Here is a 20,739-nt window from a genome sequence, read left to right on the forward strand (position 1 = left end):
CTTGAGTACAATATTTGGCTACTCTCCCCACCTCTGGAAATGAGCAAGGCAGTGCTACTGACGAGTGCTGCGGTAGGATTCTTTTTTTTTTTTAAGTCTCTAAACAACTGTAAGAACCTGAGAGTTGATATGTTAGTATAACCTGTGGTCCCAGCACAAGCAATTAAAGCCTATAGTGCGTCTATGGAACCTATTAGTGAATGAACACCATATCACATGCATGTTAGTTAACTGGTGTACGGCGTTGCTGAGCCGGCACAATGAATAAGGGTGGGCCCGGCCCCGTCCGCCAAGCCAGGGAGACAGTCCAGCAGGGGACCCAACTGGGGTTTTCTTATTTCATTTACCTGCTGCATTGCAGAGCTGGGGGACTGGGTGTTGCTGTAGTAACTGCTCTGGCCATGCTGCTGCACCTGCCCCGAGTATATGTTGGAATGCTGATTCATCCCCTGTCGAGCCTAAACAGACATGACAAATCACATGAACGTGTTGATATTTTTCAACATCGAACAGTCAGATCTGAGCGGGCCATTACCTGCAGCAGGTGGGTGTCGATAAGTTGGGATCCCCCCATGCCAGACGGCTGGTTGAGTTGCGGCTCAAACAGGATGGGGATGTGCTGGGTGGAGGAAGGCTGCTGGTAGGCCAGGCTGGACTGAGGCTTGCCCAGCTCGGGGGCCTGCACGCCGGGGTAGCTGTGCATGGAGGGCCCTGACAGCATCATGGAGGGCTGCGACAGGCTGCTCTGCATGAACGCCTGCTGAGACCTGAATTCAACGCAACACTGCGTGTGAGTTTAGACCACAATCATCTCCCGCCAGAGGTGGGGGGAAGTCACATATGTGAAACTCATAGGTTTTAACCTTCACATGTCACGCAAGTGCCAAGTTACTGTAGCAAAAAAATAAGCAAGTTCCCACTTAATTTCAGGCAAGTCGGGAAAAGTGGGTTAAGCAAGTCATACGATCTAACAATCTTACATATGCGGGCCGCCGGTTGCCCATCCCTGTTCAAAGTCATAGCATACTGGCATCTTGAAAATTAAGTCATGTAATTGAATAACAAATCAAAGTCTGTCATAAGTATTAGCTAACCAAGTCCTGAAAATGGCAAACTTAGTCCGACTTGAGGAAAGTCATGTCTGCTTCCCGCGGTGTTATGTGATAACATTGAGCAGTACCTGTACTGCAGCGAGGAGCTGAACAGGTCCTGAGGCTGCGAGACTGGAGGGCCTGCGCCGAGTCCGAGTTGGGCCTGGTGTGTGTGTTGGTGCTGGGGCTGCCCTTGCAGCGGAGCGTAGATTGGGATGGGTATCTGCTGCACCGCTGTTGGCTAACGAGTCAGACAGACAGCTTTAATGGGGTAACTTTGGTTTATCACTGCACTGACCTAATACAATTCAAGGTCATGAATAGTACATGCAGAGATGTCATTAGTGATAGCGTACCATGTAAAACGGGGACCTGCACTAAGCTTCATGACCAACAGTGCAGGCTTTATTTACTAAACAAATGGAGGCTAATGTGGCAAAAATGCCCCCAGTGGTTATTTCCTACAGAAACCAACACTGCACCCAAATGTAAATGATTATTTTTCACTCCCTGTCCAACACCTTCAATAAAGCTTTGGGAAATGTATTTATTTATTTTTATTTTTTTAAAGTCACCTTGTTCACTTTCAAAGAAACTGTCCTGGAAAAAAAAAATCCCTCTTTTGTGGTGACTGTGTGATTAGTGAAATTTAAAATAACTTTAAATTTAATCTTGGATTCCAACTCTACAAATCCATACAAGGGGTTCTCAGTTTACGACTGTCCAAAGATATGCAGGTTTGTGGTTAGGAATAGTGTGCAATGAAATAGTTTGCACAACAGCATGAGAAAATGTGGTCACACGGTATAAGAAGTAGGGGTGTCCCGATCTGATCTTTGAGATCGGAAATATGTATGATGTCAGCAAAAGAGTATCGGATCGGACTGAATCTAAAATCTCCGCTTTTACTACTCTTACACAAACAAGCCATTCCATGCTTTACTCCACCACTTTCATCCAGCAGCGCCCGGACAGCATGCAGACCACCCGTGATCACAACAGCAGCTTGCTCAGGGGGTGGTAACATAGTAGCAAGGAGTAAGAGTGAATGTTGCTTGCGTAAAGTCATTTATTGACACTCGTGTTCAGGTTCGCAGTTTAAAAATCCCGAGCTCAAAGCTAACACTATGAATGAAAAACATTGACGAGCTAACAAAAATTAGCATCGAAAGTGCGGCACTTCTCTCCCAAAATAATGAGTATTGGTAGACAAAAGCTGGATAAACACATACGAGAGGGCAATATAACAATATTCTCATGCATATATTCTTCAAACTCTGTGAAAAACGAGTTTTAACAATATCCGATTGTGACTTCTACTTTGTTACTGCAAGTGTGTATTGCATTATGTGCACCACACTGCCCCTCAGAGGCCAAGACGTGCACAGCAGGAACAGCAATTGTTGCCGCACGTGGGGAAAGCAAATAATGTTCCCACCAAATACTGACACTAAAAAATAAATAACTATTGAACATTATTTTTCACTTTAAAAGTATAATTTGTATTTACTGGGATTATTTTTCATGGTTTTCTAATTACATTTTTATTTAATCTATTTAAACGCAGAATATGCTTATGTTTAAGTTAAGCAGTAGTTATGTTGTAATTTGAATAGACATTTTGTTATTGGCTTTATTGAAGTTATTTTTTTATTTCCCAATTTGTTTATTTTATTCAATTGTAGTACATTGTTTTTCAAGTTGATGTAACCCATTGGTTAATAATAAATGGGTCAGTTTTTCCTGATAGCTACTATTGCTAATTATTCTCAGTTTTAGTAATATCACTTCAAGCCTTTAACATTCCATATTACAAAATAAGTAATGTATGTATGATTATTGCTGATGTTTGATCAGACGGATATCGGTATAGGCCATAATTTAAGGCTGCAATATCGATATCAGATCGGAAGTGAAAAAAAATAGGATCGGATCCCTAATAAGAAGGTACGGTCAGTTACCGGCGAACTGGCTGGTTTCCTTTGGCTTGTTTTATATCATCTACAAGCGCTTTCCATCCAAATATTTACTGTAATTATGACTGATTACTACGTCACATTCTGAATTATGTCATTGCCACCACAGGGAAAGAACTCATACACACACTGGACACAATTAAAAAAACTTCAAGACAGTGCATGTATCATTTGTGAAAATGTGGGGGAATACCTTTAGTGGGTATTTCACAAGAAAAGCGACTCCTTACCAAAATTTAAAGGATTCTTCCTTTTCCCTCCCGCCCCACACCTCTACAAAGCTTAGCGAAAATGGTTTTTGTCTTTTTCACCCTGCTCACTGACTGTGAAACGACTGTGAAAAAGTAGCCTCCTTGGCAGTGGCAAGGTTACTGTAATTGATATTTATGAAATTGAATCCCAATTCTTCAAGTCAATAGAGGCGGTTCTCAGTTTACTATGTCATAATTACAGTAAACAGAACTGTTGTCGTGAACAGAGACGCCCCAAGCTTTACAAGCATGTTGCAGATAGTCAAAAAAAGTTCCTGATGTAAATCATAAAAGGCGATTTTGCTTACCTGCGAGAGGCCGGGCTGGAAGCCTTGTTGCTGTGCCAAAGAGGGAGGAGCCAAGCGTGGGTGTGGGGTGCTGAAGAGATGGCTAGTGTCCATGTAGAAGGCTGGAATCTGAGCTGCAGAGCCTGGATAAAAGGGTATTGGTTAAACTTTCACAAGTACAAGTGTCAAATAAATAAAATAAAAATAAATAAATAAAAGGGTGGGTGGCAGGGGGGGGGGAAATTCTTTTCCATAGCACGTTGGTCTCACCTGCTGCAGACTGAGACACGTAAACCTGCGGCGTCTGCTGCTGGGGCAGCAGGGGGGGCACGCAGCCCAGTTGGGAAAAGCTGCTGCCAACACTGTTGCCACTGGAGGTCAGGCTCCCAACCTGCAGCTGCTGGGGCTTCACCTTGCAGATGTTGGGAGGGTCAGAGGCCGTGGTGGTCTTGGTGCCAAGGGACGACGTCGTGTAGGTGCCCGATCCTGCATGATGAACTGTAAGTAAATCATTTGACTTTTCTCTGATGTGGGGGAGGGGGTTATAAATTAGCAAAAAGCCGCACACTCGGCAGTGTATTACTAGCAACAACAACAAAAAACGAGGAATAGATGACCCTTCTAAAATATTTAATAATTGCCTATATTAGCCAAAATTATGAATCCCCTGACATAACATTTTAAAAAAAAAAAAACGGACAAGTTTGTGCGGACAAAATAGTTCCAGCATGCACATGAAGTAGCCGTTCGTGCGCACGAAATAGCTGTGGCTCCGTACTGGACAGGAAGCTAACCAAAATCGAGCTCATGGTCCATCAGCAAAATATTGTCACCTCCTTGGCCATTGGAATTTGAATAGGTGAAAAGTAAAAGTACTCAAAAGTTTTGACAGACATTTACTGTTAATGTGATAGCAATGCAGTTCAACCATCCACTGTCAGTCAGCATGGTCGCATCTGAAAAGCAGCGCCATAGTTACTCTGGCAACACACTGTGGCGCCTTAACGACTACAGACCAATCAAAAAGTATCCAGTTGGGTCCCCGCGAGACATTTTTGATAGGGGGGCAATTTTGGTGTTGGTTACCGGAAAGCGAGGTGCTGGGGGTAACGGAGGCCACTGGTATCTGTGGCATGGACGCAGAGGAGAAGGAGTAAGAGGACGCGCAGGACGTGATAGGAGAGGAAGAGGAGGTGACCGGGGAGTTCTTCTCCAGACTTGGCGAGTTCTCCCATGCTTTGCGAGCAGACTCCATCTGATGGACAAAAAATAAAAATAAAAAAAAGACAAAATGGAGGTTGTCACTTTAAAGAGCACACAAATATACAGATCATGGACATAATAATTGATTGATACGAATTCTCTTTAATGTGTGGAATTGGTTGTTAGACTCACAATGGTCGTAAAGGTATGCCAAAAAACATAGTTTAGGACGTACCTTGGTTTTAAAGGGGACATTTTGCCAAACCAACTTTTTTTTTCTCTAGTATTTGGGATGTAATAATATTTCAATGGTGCCTCAGTAAACGTGAAATATGAATTAAAATCATCCACGCTTTCCAGACAATTTTATGCCGAGGCCTGAAATCAGGCAATTAGAATTCCTCGAGCTTATCTACGTCACTATAGTGAACATCTCTGTCAACAAACACGTGAGCTCTCACACTTGGGTCTTCTACACGGAGGTAACCAATCAGAGGAAAGGGGGCGGTCTTAGCCAAATATGGATAAGAGGAATATAAAACTAGGTCAAACAGAAGTAGCTGTCAGAGGGGCCTTGTCTGGACACTCGTATGACAAAACCAAGGTGTTTTTTTAAATGAAATTGACAATTTTACTAAGTCCATGTTATAGTCACTCTATGGAGGTCTATATTGCCAATATGGGACCTTTTAACACATTGCCATAAGCACATCGCTAGGCAGAAAATGAGCTGCATTGTGTTTTAGGGCTGTCACTATTGAATCTTTTTAGAATAGATTATCCTATAAATATTTCGTTGAGTACTGGCGTAATCACCGCCACCCCCCTTGTCATTTTCATGGCTAGTTTTGAAAAGAAGTCAATGAAAAATTGGGTAAGCTTTCTAGGGCCACATAAAATGATGTGGAGGCCCGGACCTGTGATATGTATACCTTTAGTGTTAGGTCAACGGTAGCGGGGGAGACTGTGCTCAGAGGGGAGCTCTGCTGCAGGGTCTCCCGTCGAGGAAGGGGCAACGAGTGTGGTAGTGCCACCTGGGAAGAACCCGGAAAAGAAAGATTTTAAATTATTACAAGTACATCAGATGTGTTCTGAGCCACTTGAATGTATTACACCAAGGGTGACCAAACTTTTGCATTTAAAGGCCACATTTAAAAGACTGGTGTACCAGGTCAGTAGATGATTAAGAAAAAAAAGAAAAATGTTTTTATCAAATATGTACATTAGTTGAATGTAATAAAACAATGTCATTTTTTTTTTCATTTTGTTATTTATATTTTAATTAACATGTAAGAGTATATATCAGGCGTGTGAAACTCGTTTGTCAAGTACCACATCATTATTGTTTCCCTTGGAGGGCCGTGAAACCCTGTCAATCTGTGAACCCATAAAAAAAAAAAAAAAAATTTAAGAAATTGGGATTGGTAACAAAACATGCTTGCAACATTGCTAAATGTTATTAAAAGTGTAGTTAATTAGTTAGTTTGGTATTTTAGCAAGAAACAAAAACAATGCAAATGATTTGCTTTCGTGGTCCACAAATTGATGTGAAGGCACCCCGGCCTTGAGTTTGACACCTGTGGTATATATATATTTTTTAAATATATATATATGTAAAATTGTTGGTTTTACTGTTATTATAATTAAATCAATTTACCCATTATGAGATTAATGAATAAAAAATAATACATGGACATGTATTTGATACAAATGGAGGGGGCTATATATGTTTGTCCATCCTTGGATTAGATGGGGGCATGGACACTCACATTGGCAACCAGACTCTCTTCCATTTTATTGTTTCCACTCGGAACGCTGTCAGCGAGGGAGGAAGAGGGGGTGGTGTAGTCCGTAACAGACTCCTGCGAAGGAAAGATGTCTAATAAACTATTTGGCTAAACCTCGATAATGCACAGGCCAAGCGATTGTGGAAACATTACCTTGGAGTTGCTAGTGTACTCGGCCGAGGGCACTGTGATCATGCCCTCAATGTCCCCACCCAGCTCAGCGACCGCAGCGTCACTGGTGGGAGGACTGGATGCGGTGGCTCTGTTGACACTGCTGCCACCCGGCACTCCTGCCTCCCTCCCCTCGCCCTCGCCTCCACGGGCATCTTTTGCCTTACGGTTCTTCAAGGAGCGCTCCTTGCCGATCGGACCTGGCTTGTACTCCTTTGTTTCCACAGACTCCATGTCGGGGAGCTGAGGTAAAGGATCAATTAGAGAGTGTTAAAATGGATATACAGTTATCCCGGGAGGCATGTTCCAAAAGGTGAAAATCTGCGATATATTTAATTTTTTAAAAAACAACAACAACATTGTGAAGCAATCACATGTCAGTGTATACTGTAAATAGTCAAGGACGTCTCCACATGACAATCGTTAATACAGCGCAGGGAACTCCAGTTTAATTGATCTGAGACAGTTTACATGCTTCAATAAGTCCGGCTGATGTGGTTAGCAACACAGGCATACTTTTGACTTACCGTATTTTCACGACTATAAGGCGCACTTAAAAGTCTTAAATTTTCTCCAAAATGGACAGGCCGCCTTATTATGCGGCACGCCTTGTGTGTGCACAGAGTTCCAAAATTTATAAATGTTGTTGTGTGATGAGCGCTCCGCTTGACAACATCGGTTTGGCTAAGGACCCCCGAAAATGGCACCTACGAAGAGACACGCTTACGAAGCACAGTATAAACTGCAAGCTGTCAGTTACACAGAGGAACATGGGAATCGAGCAGCCGCGAGAGAATTCAAGATCAACAAATCCATGGTTCGCAAGCGGAGGAAGCAGGAAAACGAGCTTCGCCATGTCAAGAAGACAGAGTTTCCACAGAAACAAGGCGAGGTGGCCCGAGTTGGTCTTCCAACTCGAGCAATGGATTAATGAGTATAGAAGAGCCGGGAGAAGCGTCTCTACAGTCACCATTCGATTGAGGGCATAACGCTTGCAGAAGATATGAAAATCGACCATTGTCAAGGAGGTCCGTCTTGGTGCTTTCGTTTTATGAAACGGCGCCATCTATCCATCCAGGCAGGGACTACCGTGGCGCAGCAACCTCCGGCAGATTACAAGCAAAAGCTGGCCATCTTCCGCTCCTTCTGCAGTAAAAAGATTGCCGACAAATGTATCCAGCCCAACCACATCACCAACATGGATGAGGTGCCGCTCACTTTCGACATCCCGGTGAACCACACTGTAGAGAAGAAGGGGACCACCACGGGGCACAAGAAGTCGGCTTTTACTGTTGTGCTTGGTTGCCATGGTAATGGACAGAAACGGCCACCTACGGTGATTTTTAAGAGGAAGACGCTGCCTAAAGAAAAGTTTCCATCGTTAAGGCCAATCAAAAGAGCTAGATGGACGAGGAGAAAATGAGAGCGTGGCTGAGTGAGGTGAAGGGAGAGAAAGAGACCGGATGTTTTTTTCCATGCGTCACCCTCCCTGTTGATATGTGACTCCATGTGTTAAATACAGAAATAGACCCCGTAACTGAGACTGCGCCTTTTAATACGGTGCGCCCTATGGTCGTGAGAATACGGTATATTATCTACATTTAGAACTCAATTTGGACTCGTTCTTCAAATGTGACTACAATATATTATTAGCATGTTTACATTTCACTGTTTTAATGTCTTCACTTTCATTTCCTTTTCAAGTGTACTAATTATAGTTATCAACAGATGTTTCATGCATGGTACATATTGGGTCTATTATAATTCATTAAATCACAGTTAATATATACTACAAATATTACTGTAGCATAATTATACTTAGATTTCATACTTAACATATACCACCATCTTAATCTTTTGTTTTTCTTTCTTAGATTAGATTTGAATTTCTCTAAATGAAGATTCGGTGCTGTTCTGTTTTTTGTTAAACTTTCTTGGTTACAATAGTTAAATTAAGACAAGAGCATATATGTGAATATTGCTGCTGTGACAACTTAATTTTACCTCATGAGAAATAGAGTATTTATTTAATGACTGTGAGAAAAGAGGGACAGAAAATAGGCCTGTCACGATAATTACTAAATCGACTTATCGTTCGCTCAATAAAATGGACACGATACTTCTTCTGGACTCGATAAATGGTCTTTGTTGTGGTGAGCCGGCGTGAAGATCACATAGTGAGTCAACAGAGTCGGATGGCTGTGTCATTAGCCCCTAGTGGACCCATGGAACGGCGGTGGTCCAGCACACTCTTGGCTCAATCCAATACTCTACAGCCTTTGTCCATGTGCAGCATGTAGAGTCACACAACAGAGACACCAAATGGAAAGTAGTGTTTGTTGTATTTACTAGCCCGCCTGCGAGCTAACGAGGTAAACCGCTTGCTCCACCATGCCGAAGTTGTTTAAAACGTCAGGGCCTCTCAGTGTTGTTAGTCCCCAATTAAAACAAGCACGGGAATGTTAACTGTTAAGCATAACTTCAGTGGCACACATTCATCCAGCAGTTGACTACAGCGAACGTCAATGTATATTTGATTGACAGGTGAAGGCCTCTTGTTCAGCAGACCAACCACACAGTAGCAGGGTTTACATGGAGACTTCGTCATTCCGATTGAAGACCTCTGGTCAACTGTTTACATGTGACGTGATCTACGCCGATCGGGTGTTTACATGATGTGCTACATTTAATCATAACAGCCGTGAGACGTGCACATTGTCGTGAACGTCACATCACTTATCAAGATGGAGGTCAGTCTATTCAGCACAGTACTTGGGATTGTTCTTTTAAAAAACACTTGATGAAAACAACATAGGTAGTTAAAAACAAGATCTCGGTTGTATACGCGCTCCGTTGGGAGCCGCCATATTTATGCCGTGTGTAAACGATGACAAGACAAGAGCTTTTCTCGGCTCTATTCCAAATGACGAATATTTACTTCTGATCGGTTTGGCAAAGGGAATATTCCACCCCTGTGAAACCAAATCAAAGTCATCCTATTTATTACGATTGAGGTGTTTATATTGAGCATTTTCATTCGGTTTGGGCTTCTAAATCAATTATAATTGGAATAGAGGCCTCTGTATGAACCAGGCTAGTCTTACAGCTCTTTATTGCAGACCAAGGGGGATCCATATCACAGAGTAAAGAAAAACAATTTAATAGAGAAACAAGAAAGGTAATTATGATAACAATGATGATTTGAAAGCAAAAAATAAAATACTAAAAATTAAGGGCGGGCCTTATTTTTCATGATTTCAAAGTTTATCGTTTATCGTGATAGTTTTTGGGAAACTACATCTTCGTAAATTATCGTGACAGGCCTAATGGCAACTATTTGAGAGAATACACTAAACAGAATGTGTTGTTTGATGAACATTAAGCACACGGTTGTGTTACCTTCTGTGTTTTGATGGTTCCAGCGCGAGGTTGCTTCTGTCTCTGTTCTTTAGGCGCGGGAAGCTTGTTGTCTGTGGTGCTCTCGAGTAGAGCAGGAACGCCGTCGCTGTCCGTGCTGCCGGCGGACGATGGCGCACCAAACTGAATACTGTCGATGGCCAACTCCACGCCGCCCTCTGCTCCAGGTTTCCCGCCCTGACAGAGAACAAAAGTTATGTAACTAGCAGATGGTAACATAGCATTTTCATGGGTTGCCAGGTTTGCATGCATTTCAGAAAAATGTACTTCTTTCAAAAACAAAACTAATGCACAACTTGAAAATAATGATTGAAAGACTGATCAAGTCAAAGTCGAGTCTTTCATAGGTTTTAGCTAAACATGTCCCAAGTCCCAAAATCAGTGACTTAAGCCTGACTTGAGACAAGTCATGTGACTCGAGTTCCCCACATATCGTAACCTACTCGTGTAGAGGAGAGAAGGTGGATCGAATGGTTCGCCAAACAAACCTCAGAGGAGACGGTGCCGGTAAAGGAGGTCAGAGGTTTGTTCCAGGCACTCACAGAGGGAGGCTGAGGAGGGCTGATGGGACCCACTGCCAAGAAATTAAGAGTGATTACTGTCATCCAGCCTTAAGATTTTGAACAACGCAGCAGACATCTAGACAACGTACGCTTCTTGACATCAGGGAGGACGGCCGGGCCTGCTACTTTCTTCTCCCACAGCTCGGTACCCAGATTGCCGTGCGTCTGTGCGGCGGCGGCGGCAGGGGCTAAGCTCTTTGAGGTAAAGTCCACAGTGGCAGCTGGCACAGAGGGCACTGTTCCTTCCAGGGTCTGAGGGGGTGCGGCTGGCTGGGCGGGAGGGAGGTGAGGATGCTGGGGGGCAGAGATGGAAGGCTGTGGCTGGACTTGGGGGGTGGATGCTGGTGCCGCAGGCTGAGATTGTGTGGAGGCCTGGTGTTGCTGCTGCTGTGATGACTGCTTTTTAGCAAATCTTGGAGGTAACTTTCCTCCACCACCTCTGCTCTTCTCACCGGAGCCTTTTTTACCCCAATTCTGAAAACACAGCATCAGTATTATAACTACTGTTAAAAAAAAAAAAAAAAAAAAAAGTCTGATATTACGAAAATAACAACACTACGATTTTTGCATATGACCACAAGATTGCGGCTCTGTCTTTCAATAGTAGCCAACAATTATTCTGAAATAAAACAAAACCCGACCAATTAAAAAATTGGTGAGTTGAGGATCCCCAAAAAGGAGATTCATTTGTTGTAATTATGAACACAGTGGGTGCAAAACAGCTTTTGCACCACCTAGGTACAGAGATTCCAACACCTATCATCAACTCTCAGGAACATTTTGATTGTCAGGAACATTTGCATCTCAGCAAAAATGTTCTATTTTTTATTTTTTTTTAATAGTTGGAGTGACAAAATGTTTTCGGTTTTGACTTATTCAATATGATGTCTTTGCTTTAAATAGCTAAATATACAATAATGTAGTGACCGTTTTATTTACAGAATAACATTACAAGAACTATCCGGTTGTATGGTCCTTTAGCAAAGCCAAATTGATAAAAGATACAAGTAAAATAAGATTTAATGTAATTTTGAGAACATTTATTGTGCAGATTTAAAAAGTCTATCAAAAGTAAGCAATCTTAGAACGTACAGGCTATAAAAATCTGTATTCATGGACATGGTGGTTGTGATGATGTGGGTTTAAGGTGTGTGTGTGTATGTGTGGGCATGTATACAGTATGTGTTTAAATACATATGTAGATGTTTATACGTAGGCGATAAAGGGTGCTCTTAAGACGAATACATATGTATGTTTATTGATATAAATGTGTACTGTATGTATTTGTATTGGAGCACGTCTAAAAAAAAATTTTATGGATTGTACAAAGGTTACTGAAACACAGTATTTAATACACTATTATCCTTTTAAATTTAGAGGCCCCTCCTCTTTGCTGATGTATGCAACCATTTATTATTTAAGTCACGATTTTCAGACTGTCCTGTGAGTGCCTGTGTATTAAAATGTTTCTCTTGACATGCACACTTATTAATTTGCTGTTTATACTTTGTTACGTTTTGCTGTAATGAATGCTATTCCAGCGAGACTTTGGTGAAAGTTAGTAGAGTACTGTTGCGCTAATCACTTACTCCATTGTTTCGTGACTAATTTTACAAACAGTTTAGCATGTCTTAGCGGTCTTCTGCTGTTAATTACTCATCCTTTTTTCGTGATCATCACACTTGTCAGAATTGTCGCTTGTTTTCTGGCATGGAGCCAATGAGTGACTTCTAGAGGAGCAAAGTGTTAGCCACACTATCAGCTAGAGAGAAGCAGCCAAGGAGCTGCGGGCTGGAAGCTAGTTTCTCTCTCTCTTTTTTTTAAATAAATAATTTAAAAAAATAAAAAACATGAAAACACTGACATTGTCAAACCTTATCGCAATTGGTTGGTAGAGTCAGCCAATCACTTGCCACGCTACTTGGAGGTCAAGCACATGATAGCCACTCGTTCACTGGCAAGTCTAGTGCCCATGTAGTCTGTTCCTCTCCAGATTGTGGACTATTTTAGTCAGTATAAAGTCGTAACAGTTTGCTACAGCTCGGAACAAATTACGACCGAATCGGAACACTTGTCACCTCTGGAATTATAATCTCCGTCCTCCTACCTGAGTAGTTTGCTCTTCCTTCTTCCGCTTCTCCTCATCCTGGAGACGTTTCTGCTGCTTCCGCGAGACCACCTCAGTGAAACCGTCATCGTTGGTGCTGGACTGCAGGTCATCTGTAGTGGTGACCTCAGGGTGGTCATCAATGATGACCACACCTATAGAAACAAACATTTGCATTCAGTTACTTCAAACGTGAACGCAGCCAGAAACCATGAGACCAAAAAACATAAAAAAATAAAATAAATATATACATACTGGCATAATTGTTGAGGTCAAACTGAGAGAGAGCGTTTTCTTTGGGCTTCTTGACAGCCAGCTTGGCCTCATCTTTGCGGCGGGCAGCCTGATCTTTGGCGGACCTCGATGATCCAGAGGCTAATGCGGTTGCGTCAGAGTTTAGCTGAGCACCGGGACTGAATTGAAAAAAAGAAATTAGGACTTGGCCTTTTGAGATATGTGGTCACAGCATGTTAACATGTATCTATCCATATTTACAGATATAATTCCTGTTTGGTTAATGGACATTTACTAACAATTAAACAAAAACCCGAGTGATCCAGTGTCATGTCAGCGCCGGGGCCTTTCCTACCTAAATAATCTCCAGCCTAATTTCGGGCCGCCCCTGGCTCTAAAACCTCTGACATCAACTGTTTTTTTTCCCGACCAGTGTTGCTCGTAAAACTGCCGACGAAGATAAGAACCAAAAGACGCATTATTTTCTTTCCAACTGCATACGTGTCAGACTATGGGCCAATCCCAATTCTACCCCGCTTTAGCCCTTCCCCTTGGTTTTAGCCCTTGATTTTACATGGGCACGAGAACGAAGGGGTATCCCATTTCCTAGGGGAAGGGCTAGGACGAAGGAGTGTATAGCCCTTGAAAGCAACTGTGGTCAGGGAGCTCGAACACGTGAGGTATGGGACTCCGCCCCCACCGGCAGGCGAAGAGCTTGCTTACAAGACAGCAGAAAGGACAAGTAGGTACATAAAGTAAGTAAGTGAGCATATTTACCGATTGCTATTCATACTTTTTAATCAACGTAAATATTCATGTTTCGAATTGTTGGCTAAACGGCTCATTATGACGAGGACACGTTATCGCTGGTCTACTGTCAGACTACGGTGACAAATTCACAGCAAACGCACTTCACGACAATGTATTGCATTTTATGAATGATTAAAAAGCATTGCTAGCCAGCTAAGTCACATTCAGAAGCGACACAGCTAATGTAGCGTTGCTAACAATGTCGCTTCTGAGTATACCGTGACGTTCGCTTTCCATATATCGGTGTGATGCCGTTAGCTGTGATTCCCCATGAATATCCTTGTCTGACATCTAAACACGAAGTCAACGTAATAAATAACTGGACGGCTTTTCCAGCATAAGGGGCGCGACAAGGCAAGGGACTTCAACAGCACACAACAGTCCAGAAAACAAGCCCAGCGCCAGAATGACAACATATATTCCTCTGACAGTGACAATAAATTTATTTTCTGTTCTGTTTCCGATATTTTCTTTTTTGTGTGTATTTAGAAATTAGGGCTGCATGGTTATGGTCAAAATAATTGATTATTTTGATCAATATTGTAATCATGATTATTAATCATGATTATTCCTCATGTTAGAGAAAAATATTATTGCACTACTTTTCAACAAACGTGTAGTTTTCAGTGCAAAATAAATATTTAAATAAATGAATTTAAAACATGCAGCCAAAAAAAAAAATAAATACCAATGGCTAACTGACTAAATATGCCATTACAAAGTACAATCACAAATTGCAACTTAATAGAAGCAAACACAGTTAATGGATAAAACGCAGTAACATTAGGTTGTAAGCACAGACTTCATTTGAAAATCCCCATCAATATAGTGAATTGTCAAAGACTGTTACGTCTCAGTTCTGCTAGACCCTCGGTCACAGACTGCAAAGAACTCGACAGTTGTGATTTCTTCCCTATTAGCTCCAGGGGTTTTTTTTTTTCCAGTGCATTTTTTCATTTCAGGCAAGCCGAAAAGTTGGAAGTAAAGGCAGCCACTACAACGATGGTAATAGTGTCTTACCGCGACATGTTGCCTCTCCACCAATGTGCTGAGAGAGTAAAAGCATATATAACTACATCGGATATCAATACCATTTTAGAGTCTTATTTTGAAGTTGGCCCTGCAGCACGTTGCCTCAGTTTGAGCCAGGGGGGAAAAAAAACCTCATCATTACTGCAAACTCACCCTTTGCGGCCACCTTTGGCTCCTCCCCTTCGGTCCCCCTTGGGCCCACAGTAGCTGCGACCCGGTTTGGCTCCACTGTTGCCTCTTCGGTTCTGTCTCTCAATTGGCCTCTGGCTGGAGAAACTCCTCTTGCCAACGGCGGCTCCATCTCGTTTGGGCGAGACTACTCCCTCCGGGGGGCTTTTACTAGGAGTCAGAGAGCGTTGAGGGGGTGCAGGCGCCGGGGTGGCGGCCGGGTTGCTGGTGGCCTCCTGTGCTCCCCGCCTTTCCTCTCGCTCTCTCCTCTCGTTGAAGTCACTGCTCTCAGAGGCCGTCTCCCATTCCTCGTTGGCTTGGTCCGAGGAGTTCTGGTTGGACAAGTCAGGGGACTTGGTCCCAACAGCAGAAACAGCAATGAGGCCGCTCGTCTCTGAGAAGGGACCGTCGTGGGGAGCAGGGTGGTTGTGTGCAGGTGCGTTTGCTTGTGTTTCTGCAGGAACAGTCACAGGGGTTCCTGGTGCTCTTGATAAGGTCGGTGAGACAGATACAGGTGCAGAGATGGCAGCAGGAACAGGGGCAGAAGCAGGAGTAGGCACAGGGGGTAGAGACACAGGGGGACTTGGGCCTGGATCTCCACTTGGCAGCACTGTAGCCTCTCGCTCCTTTAGCCGCCGGAAGCGGGGCGGCTTATCTTGCCTGGGAGGTCTTGCTGGTCTGGATCGGCGGGGTCGCTCTCTGCTACTCTGAGGGCCCCCGTCCATAAATTTCTTGCCGTCAGACCTTGGTGGCCGTCGATCGGACGTCGGATGATCGTATCTTGATGTGGATTCCATGTCCTCGGGTCTGAATGTCTCCATTGGCTTGGAAGGCCACTGAGAGGAGGAATCTCTGGCTGCTGGCCTTCTCAGAGGGACCGAGCGGGGGGGGCCTCCACGTTCCCTAGCTCCACCTCGTCTGCTATACAACCCTCCTCTTCCTCGCCGAGAAGGCTCTCCTTTGGGAAGAAAACCTGGTTTGGGCCTGCCTTCGTCATCAAATCTAGATCCCACCTTCTCCATGATGTGAGGAGGTCCAAAGCCTGGCTTGTGGAGGGCAGAACGTGCCTCGCCAGGGAGCTCGCGCCGAAGCGGGCGGCTCGGCTTAGAGCTAGGCTCGCGATCGGATGGTCCAGTATCGCTGGCAGACTCCCTTCCACCCTCACTTTCGGAATCCGTGTCTGAGCCACGTCGGCGTCTGCGCTTTGGTATAACCTCAAAGTCAGAGCTCTCGCTGCGTGTCTCGCTTTCCTCCCTGTTACGGAAGGCTGCAGCTCCAGAAGGTAAATCTGAGCGGGATCGAGGTTCTCGGTGAGGGTAGTCTCTGCTGCGACCACGACCGCCTCTCCCTCGGCCGCTGTACGTCCCACGGAAGCTCCGCCCTCTGGAGTAATACTCTCCTCGACCCCGACCTTTGAAGTTGGCGTCGACCGGCCACTCCCGGTCTCTGTCCATTTCTTTGTCCCGCTCTCGATCCCTTTCCCTCTCCTCTCGTCGGTAGTTACGGAGAGCAAGATTTGACTCCTTTCTGGAGGGTAGTTTGGGTTCTGCGTGCTTGTCATTGCTGGGCAGTTTGTCAGCCTTATCCTCCTGAGAGGAAGACGTGGGAACCCCAGAGGATAGGGACTCTCTGGCTTTAGGAAGGCCAATATGAGTTTCCTCAACATCAGCAACTTCTCTCTTGCTGTCACCTTGTGCTCTGGAGCCTTCAGTTGCAGCAGCGGCGGCGGCAGAGACAGCAGCAGCCACCGAGGGAGCTTTGGAGGACTGGTCTTTTTTGGTCCTATCCCCCCTTTCTCCTCTCTCGTGACGCTTCTCTCTCTCTTCTCTCTGCTCTCGTTCTTCTTTCATATCTCTTAGAACAGGCTTCTTAATTGGTCCCGACCTGCGCAGGGGTCTCTCTCCCCCGAGTCCTTCTCTGCGGCCGGGCCTCCCACCCCAGCGTAACTCAACCTTCTGCTTGCTGAGAATGGGTAGAGGCAGCTTCTCTGGTTTGTGTAGTCCGTCAGATGGTGGTGTGGCCCTATTGTTGGTTAATCCGGCCGGTGTGAAGAGTTCGTTCTGAGACTTATCGTCAGCCCGGTCCACTGTGTCCTGCAGCTCTAATGATTTGCTTCCCAGTGGTAGCCCATCAAACCTGGGCTCATCGAGCTTTAGCGAGTGACGGGAGCCCTGGGAAACACTTCTCTGGAGCATAGCTTTTCCTAGTGCTTCAACTTCTTCCCCACTCGGCAGACCCGACTCATCAGGGTCGAACCCCGAGGTGACGGGAACCCGATCCATAGGTCCAGGCACATCATCGGGGCTCTTCGAAAAGGCTGATATGGGCTCAGGGGGGTCCCTAAAAAAGTTACTCTTGCGGGAGTCCAGCGCACTGTGTTCCTGGGGATACATTGGCGGCAGTCCCCTTTCCAGATCCAAACCAGAGTCAATCCTAATCACAGAAACATACTGTTAGACATATGAACATAGCTATTCAGTAATTCAGTAATTTTCTTTTGTTGCCTTGGTTCCTTGGGGTCATCCCGCCCTTTAGGAGGAGTTACAGAAGGCAGTGGTTCCGACGGCGGGTACGGGTCGGACCCCCATACCATCCTTGAGTCAGACGGCAGGCCATGGTCACGGATGGGTCGGGTTAAGTGGTCAAAGGAGTCTGAGCTGGAGTTGTCCCCTGGCTCTCTGCGTGCCATCTGCTTCGGGGGAATCCTCCCTGGAGAGGACGAGAAGGGAGAAGCTGATTTGCGGGCAGTTTGCTTCGTGGGGACATATGAAAATAGATTATTTTCTTTTTTTTTATTTTATTGATTGTATAAAGATAGGCAGCACGGTGAGAGACTGGTTAGCACATCTGCCACACAGTTTTTGGGACTGGGGTTCAAATCCCAACACCAAAAAGTCCCTACATTAGTTGATAATCGCTTTTCCTGAAAATTAGTCTCGAGAAGGGCAGGACAAGTCACTATTCATGACAATCACCAAGTTGGCAACACAGAGTAAACTGGCTTTTATTAAGACAACTGGTAACTGTTTTACTTTGTGTTTTTATTGTTTTTACCAGGGTGAATGTTGGTGGGCATGTCCATGGGAGGACGCCCTGACATCATGCGAGGGTCCATGTAAGACTGCATCATGATCCAGCGTGGGTCAAAGCCCATGGAAGCCAGGTGCTGGTGATGTGGTCCGATGGGTTGATACATTGAGCGGTGCTGCTGCTGCTGTTGGGTAGATGGAACCCCACCGCTACCTGATGGAGACACTGAGCCCCCACTTTGTTGTTGCTGCTGCTGTTGCCACTGCTGCTGCTTCATTTGCTCCTAGAAGACCCAAAATAGGAAAAACATAGATAGTATTGATTGTCGTTGACTGTCTTCCATGACGACATGGTAGCTCAAGAAGAACACAGATGTGGATTATTTCACCTGTTGTCTGAGGAAACGAGGCGGCAGGGATTTCTGAAATTGTTTGGAGTAACCGGAGGTGAGGGAAGGACGCATAGCAGCGGCAGCCTCTCCCTCCAGCAGCGTGGGTGCAACGGCTGTATCCTCACTGCTTGGGGTGTCTATGTGAGGGAGTGACAGGTGCGTTTCATCCACTGTAAAAAGAAAGATGCAAAATATATATATATATATTTTTTTTTTTTTAAAAAGCAGGAGTAACCAGGTCCTTGTACCACCTTTTACATACAATCCTCAAAATAATCAAAAGACTGATGCAATGTTTTTCCCACATTAGATGCCGCAGGCAAAAAAAGCTTCGCAATTTAGCATCACCCATCTGTCTAGCAAAATGATTCCCAACCACTGTTCCACAGCCCATCCATCCATTTTCTTTACCGCTTATCCTCACTAGGGTCACGGGCTGCTGGAGCCTATCCCAGCTATCCTCAGGTGTGGTACACCCCAAACCGGTCGCCAGCCAATCGCAGGGCACACTGAAACAAACAACCATTCCCACTCACATTCATACCTACGGGCAATTTAAAGTCTTCAATCAACCTACCACGCATGTTTTTGGGATGTGGGAGGAAACCGGAGCGTCCGGAGAAAACCCACCCAGGCACGGCGAGAACATGCAAACTCCACACAGGCGGGGCCGGGATTTGAACTCCAGTCCCCAGAACTGTGAGGCAGATGTGCTAACCAGTCCTCCACCGTGCCGGCCTGTTCCACAGCAAATTATGTAATTTCACTTAATTGGCGTGGAAATTATTTACTATAAATGTATCTTTGTCCACTAATACATGCAAGCAACAGTGGCAGGCAGAACAATAAAATGTTCTACTTGACGGCAGAAGGCATAATGAACCTCCGTAACCATCATTCATATAAATTATTTTTGTGAGGTTTTTGTTTAATGGTGAGTCATTAGCTTTCTCATGTAAACTACAAGCCTTGGCTCACTAAAGACTGGAAAAAGATCATCTAGGACAGTCATTTCCTACAGGTTTGCTGGAAATAACCAGATTTCACTTAATTGGTCCAAAAATTATCCAAAAATTATCATTATTACCGTGTGTCTTCAATTCCTGTGAGTATATCAGCTTTGCCCTCAACAAAACAGGACCAGATTTTACACTGAGAAAGTACATTTGTGAGTAAATTGAGACGGCCATTATTTCAGTATATAACCTTTTTGTGCCATTTGTTTGGTTGTGTGGCTTGATATTTGTCTCGTAAAATATGTGCCTTTACTCAATAAAGGTTGGGGGTAAAACTGGTCGAGTTGCTTATAATATACTATATAAGATTATATATTGCTGATAATTTGGGGCTTATTACCAAGTAAGACTAGTCAAAGTATAAACCCTGGAATTAGTTCAAAATGACCAACTTCCTGTTCAATTTCATGGATGGCTCCAAGGGACTTTTCCCCATCCCGTTTTGATAGATGTGCACCAAATTTCGTGTCGGGGGATATTTTTGCCTGACTTTCCAGGAGGCTTGCACTGCCATTTAGGGCATTTTCTCTTACCTCGGTTTTCCTCCATATTGAAATAGTCTCGGATAGGCACTGTTGTCGGTTCAGTTTGGTTCTCGTCTACAAGAGGCTCGACTTCTGCCAATGTGTTCTCCGCTTCAATTGGTGGGTCGGGTGCTGAGACCACAGGCCACTGTACAGGGGAGATGGGACGTTGAGGTAGTGGCTCCTCCTCCTTCTCCTCTTCCTCTGGGTTTGGTTCGGCTCGCTCTAATTTGATCCTCTCCCCGTCCTGGTCCGCCCTCTCGGGTAGATGAGTCTGCACTACAGAGGCTTGTGGCTGTAAAATTGCGATTGAAGGTGCAGGACTAGACGTGCGAACAGGAGCTGATGGAGCTTCCTCTTGGTGAGCTAGAACCTCTTCAGACGCGGTCTGAGGCAGACTGGCTTGACCCTCAGTCGATTGGCGATGTTTTTCATTGAGCCGTTTCAATTTTTCAGCGCACGCAGCGAGGCGCTGCTCTTCCATTCTCCGTTCCTCTTCCTCTCTCCTGCGCCTGGCTCGTTCCACTGCTTCGGAAACTTCTGATGACTTCTTGCGCTTCTGCCGCCAGGCTTCAGACTCCTCGTCAGCGGCAGCTTGTGGTTTGCCGCCACGCGCCACGGTGCCACTAATTGCCCGAGAGCCACCCTAAGGGAATAAAAACAATAGAGATTGATTACACG

General features: G+C 44.7%; 1 protein-coding gene across 3 annotated transcripts in view; it reads right to left on the reverse strand.

Moving 5' to 3' along the window:
- Nucleotides 1–20,739, reverse strand: part of prrc2c (proline-rich coiled-coil 2C) — a 35,539-nt gene that overhangs the window by 6,183 nt on the left and 8,617 nt on the right. Inside the window, exons 11-29 of one of the 3 annotated variants that reach the window (XM_061779112.1) lie at nucleotides 20,068–20,704; nucleotides 18,516–18,688; nucleotides 18,152–18,410; nucleotides 17,602–17,806; nucleotides 15,083–17,530; nucleotides 13,109–13,266; nucleotides 12,854–13,008; nucleotides 10,836–11,220; nucleotides 10,672–10,757; nucleotides 10,166–10,360; nucleotides 6,749–7,009; nucleotides 6,578–6,670; nucleotides 5,741–5,842; nucleotides 4,692–4,860; nucleotides 3,876–4,091; nucleotides 3,627–3,748; nucleotides 1,181–1,332; nucleotides 536–767; nucleotides 348–458 (exon numbers count right to left, since the gene is read on the reverse strand). In XM_061779112.1, the coding sequence (XP_061635096.1) occupies nucleotides 348–458; nucleotides 536–767; nucleotides 1,181–1,332; nucleotides 3,627–3,748; nucleotides 3,876–4,091; nucleotides 4,692–4,860; nucleotides 5,741–5,842; nucleotides 6,578–6,670; nucleotides 6,749–7,009; nucleotides 10,166–10,360; nucleotides 10,672–10,757; nucleotides 10,836–11,220; nucleotides 12,854–13,008; nucleotides 13,109–13,266; nucleotides 15,083–17,530; nucleotides 17,602–17,806; nucleotides 18,152–18,410; nucleotides 18,516–18,688; nucleotides 20,068–20,704 (6,159 nt within the window). Of the gene's footprint in view, nucleotides 1–347; nucleotides 459–535; nucleotides 768–1,180; nucleotides 1,333–3,626; nucleotides 3,749–3,875; nucleotides 4,104–4,691; nucleotides 4,861–5,740; nucleotides 5,843–6,577; nucleotides 6,671–6,748; nucleotides 7,010–10,165; nucleotides 10,361–10,671; nucleotides 10,758–10,835; nucleotides 11,221–12,853; nucleotides 13,009–13,108; nucleotides 13,267–15,082; nucleotides 17,531–17,601; nucleotides 17,807–18,151; nucleotides 18,411–18,515; nucleotides 18,689–20,067; nucleotides 20,705–20,739 lie in introns of all 3 variants that reach the window. The other 2 variants (XM_061779111.1, XM_061779113.1) reach the window with 2 other exon arrangements.

This window comes from Phyllopteryx taeniolatus, chromosome 7, assembly GCF_024500385.1.
Source record: "Phyllopteryx taeniolatus isolate TA_2022b chromosome 7, UOR_Ptae_1.2, whole genome shotgun sequence".
NCBI classification, from domain to species: domain Eukaryota; kingdom Metazoa; phylum Chordata; class Actinopteri; order Syngnathiformes; family Syngnathidae; genus Phyllopteryx; species Phyllopteryx taeniolatus.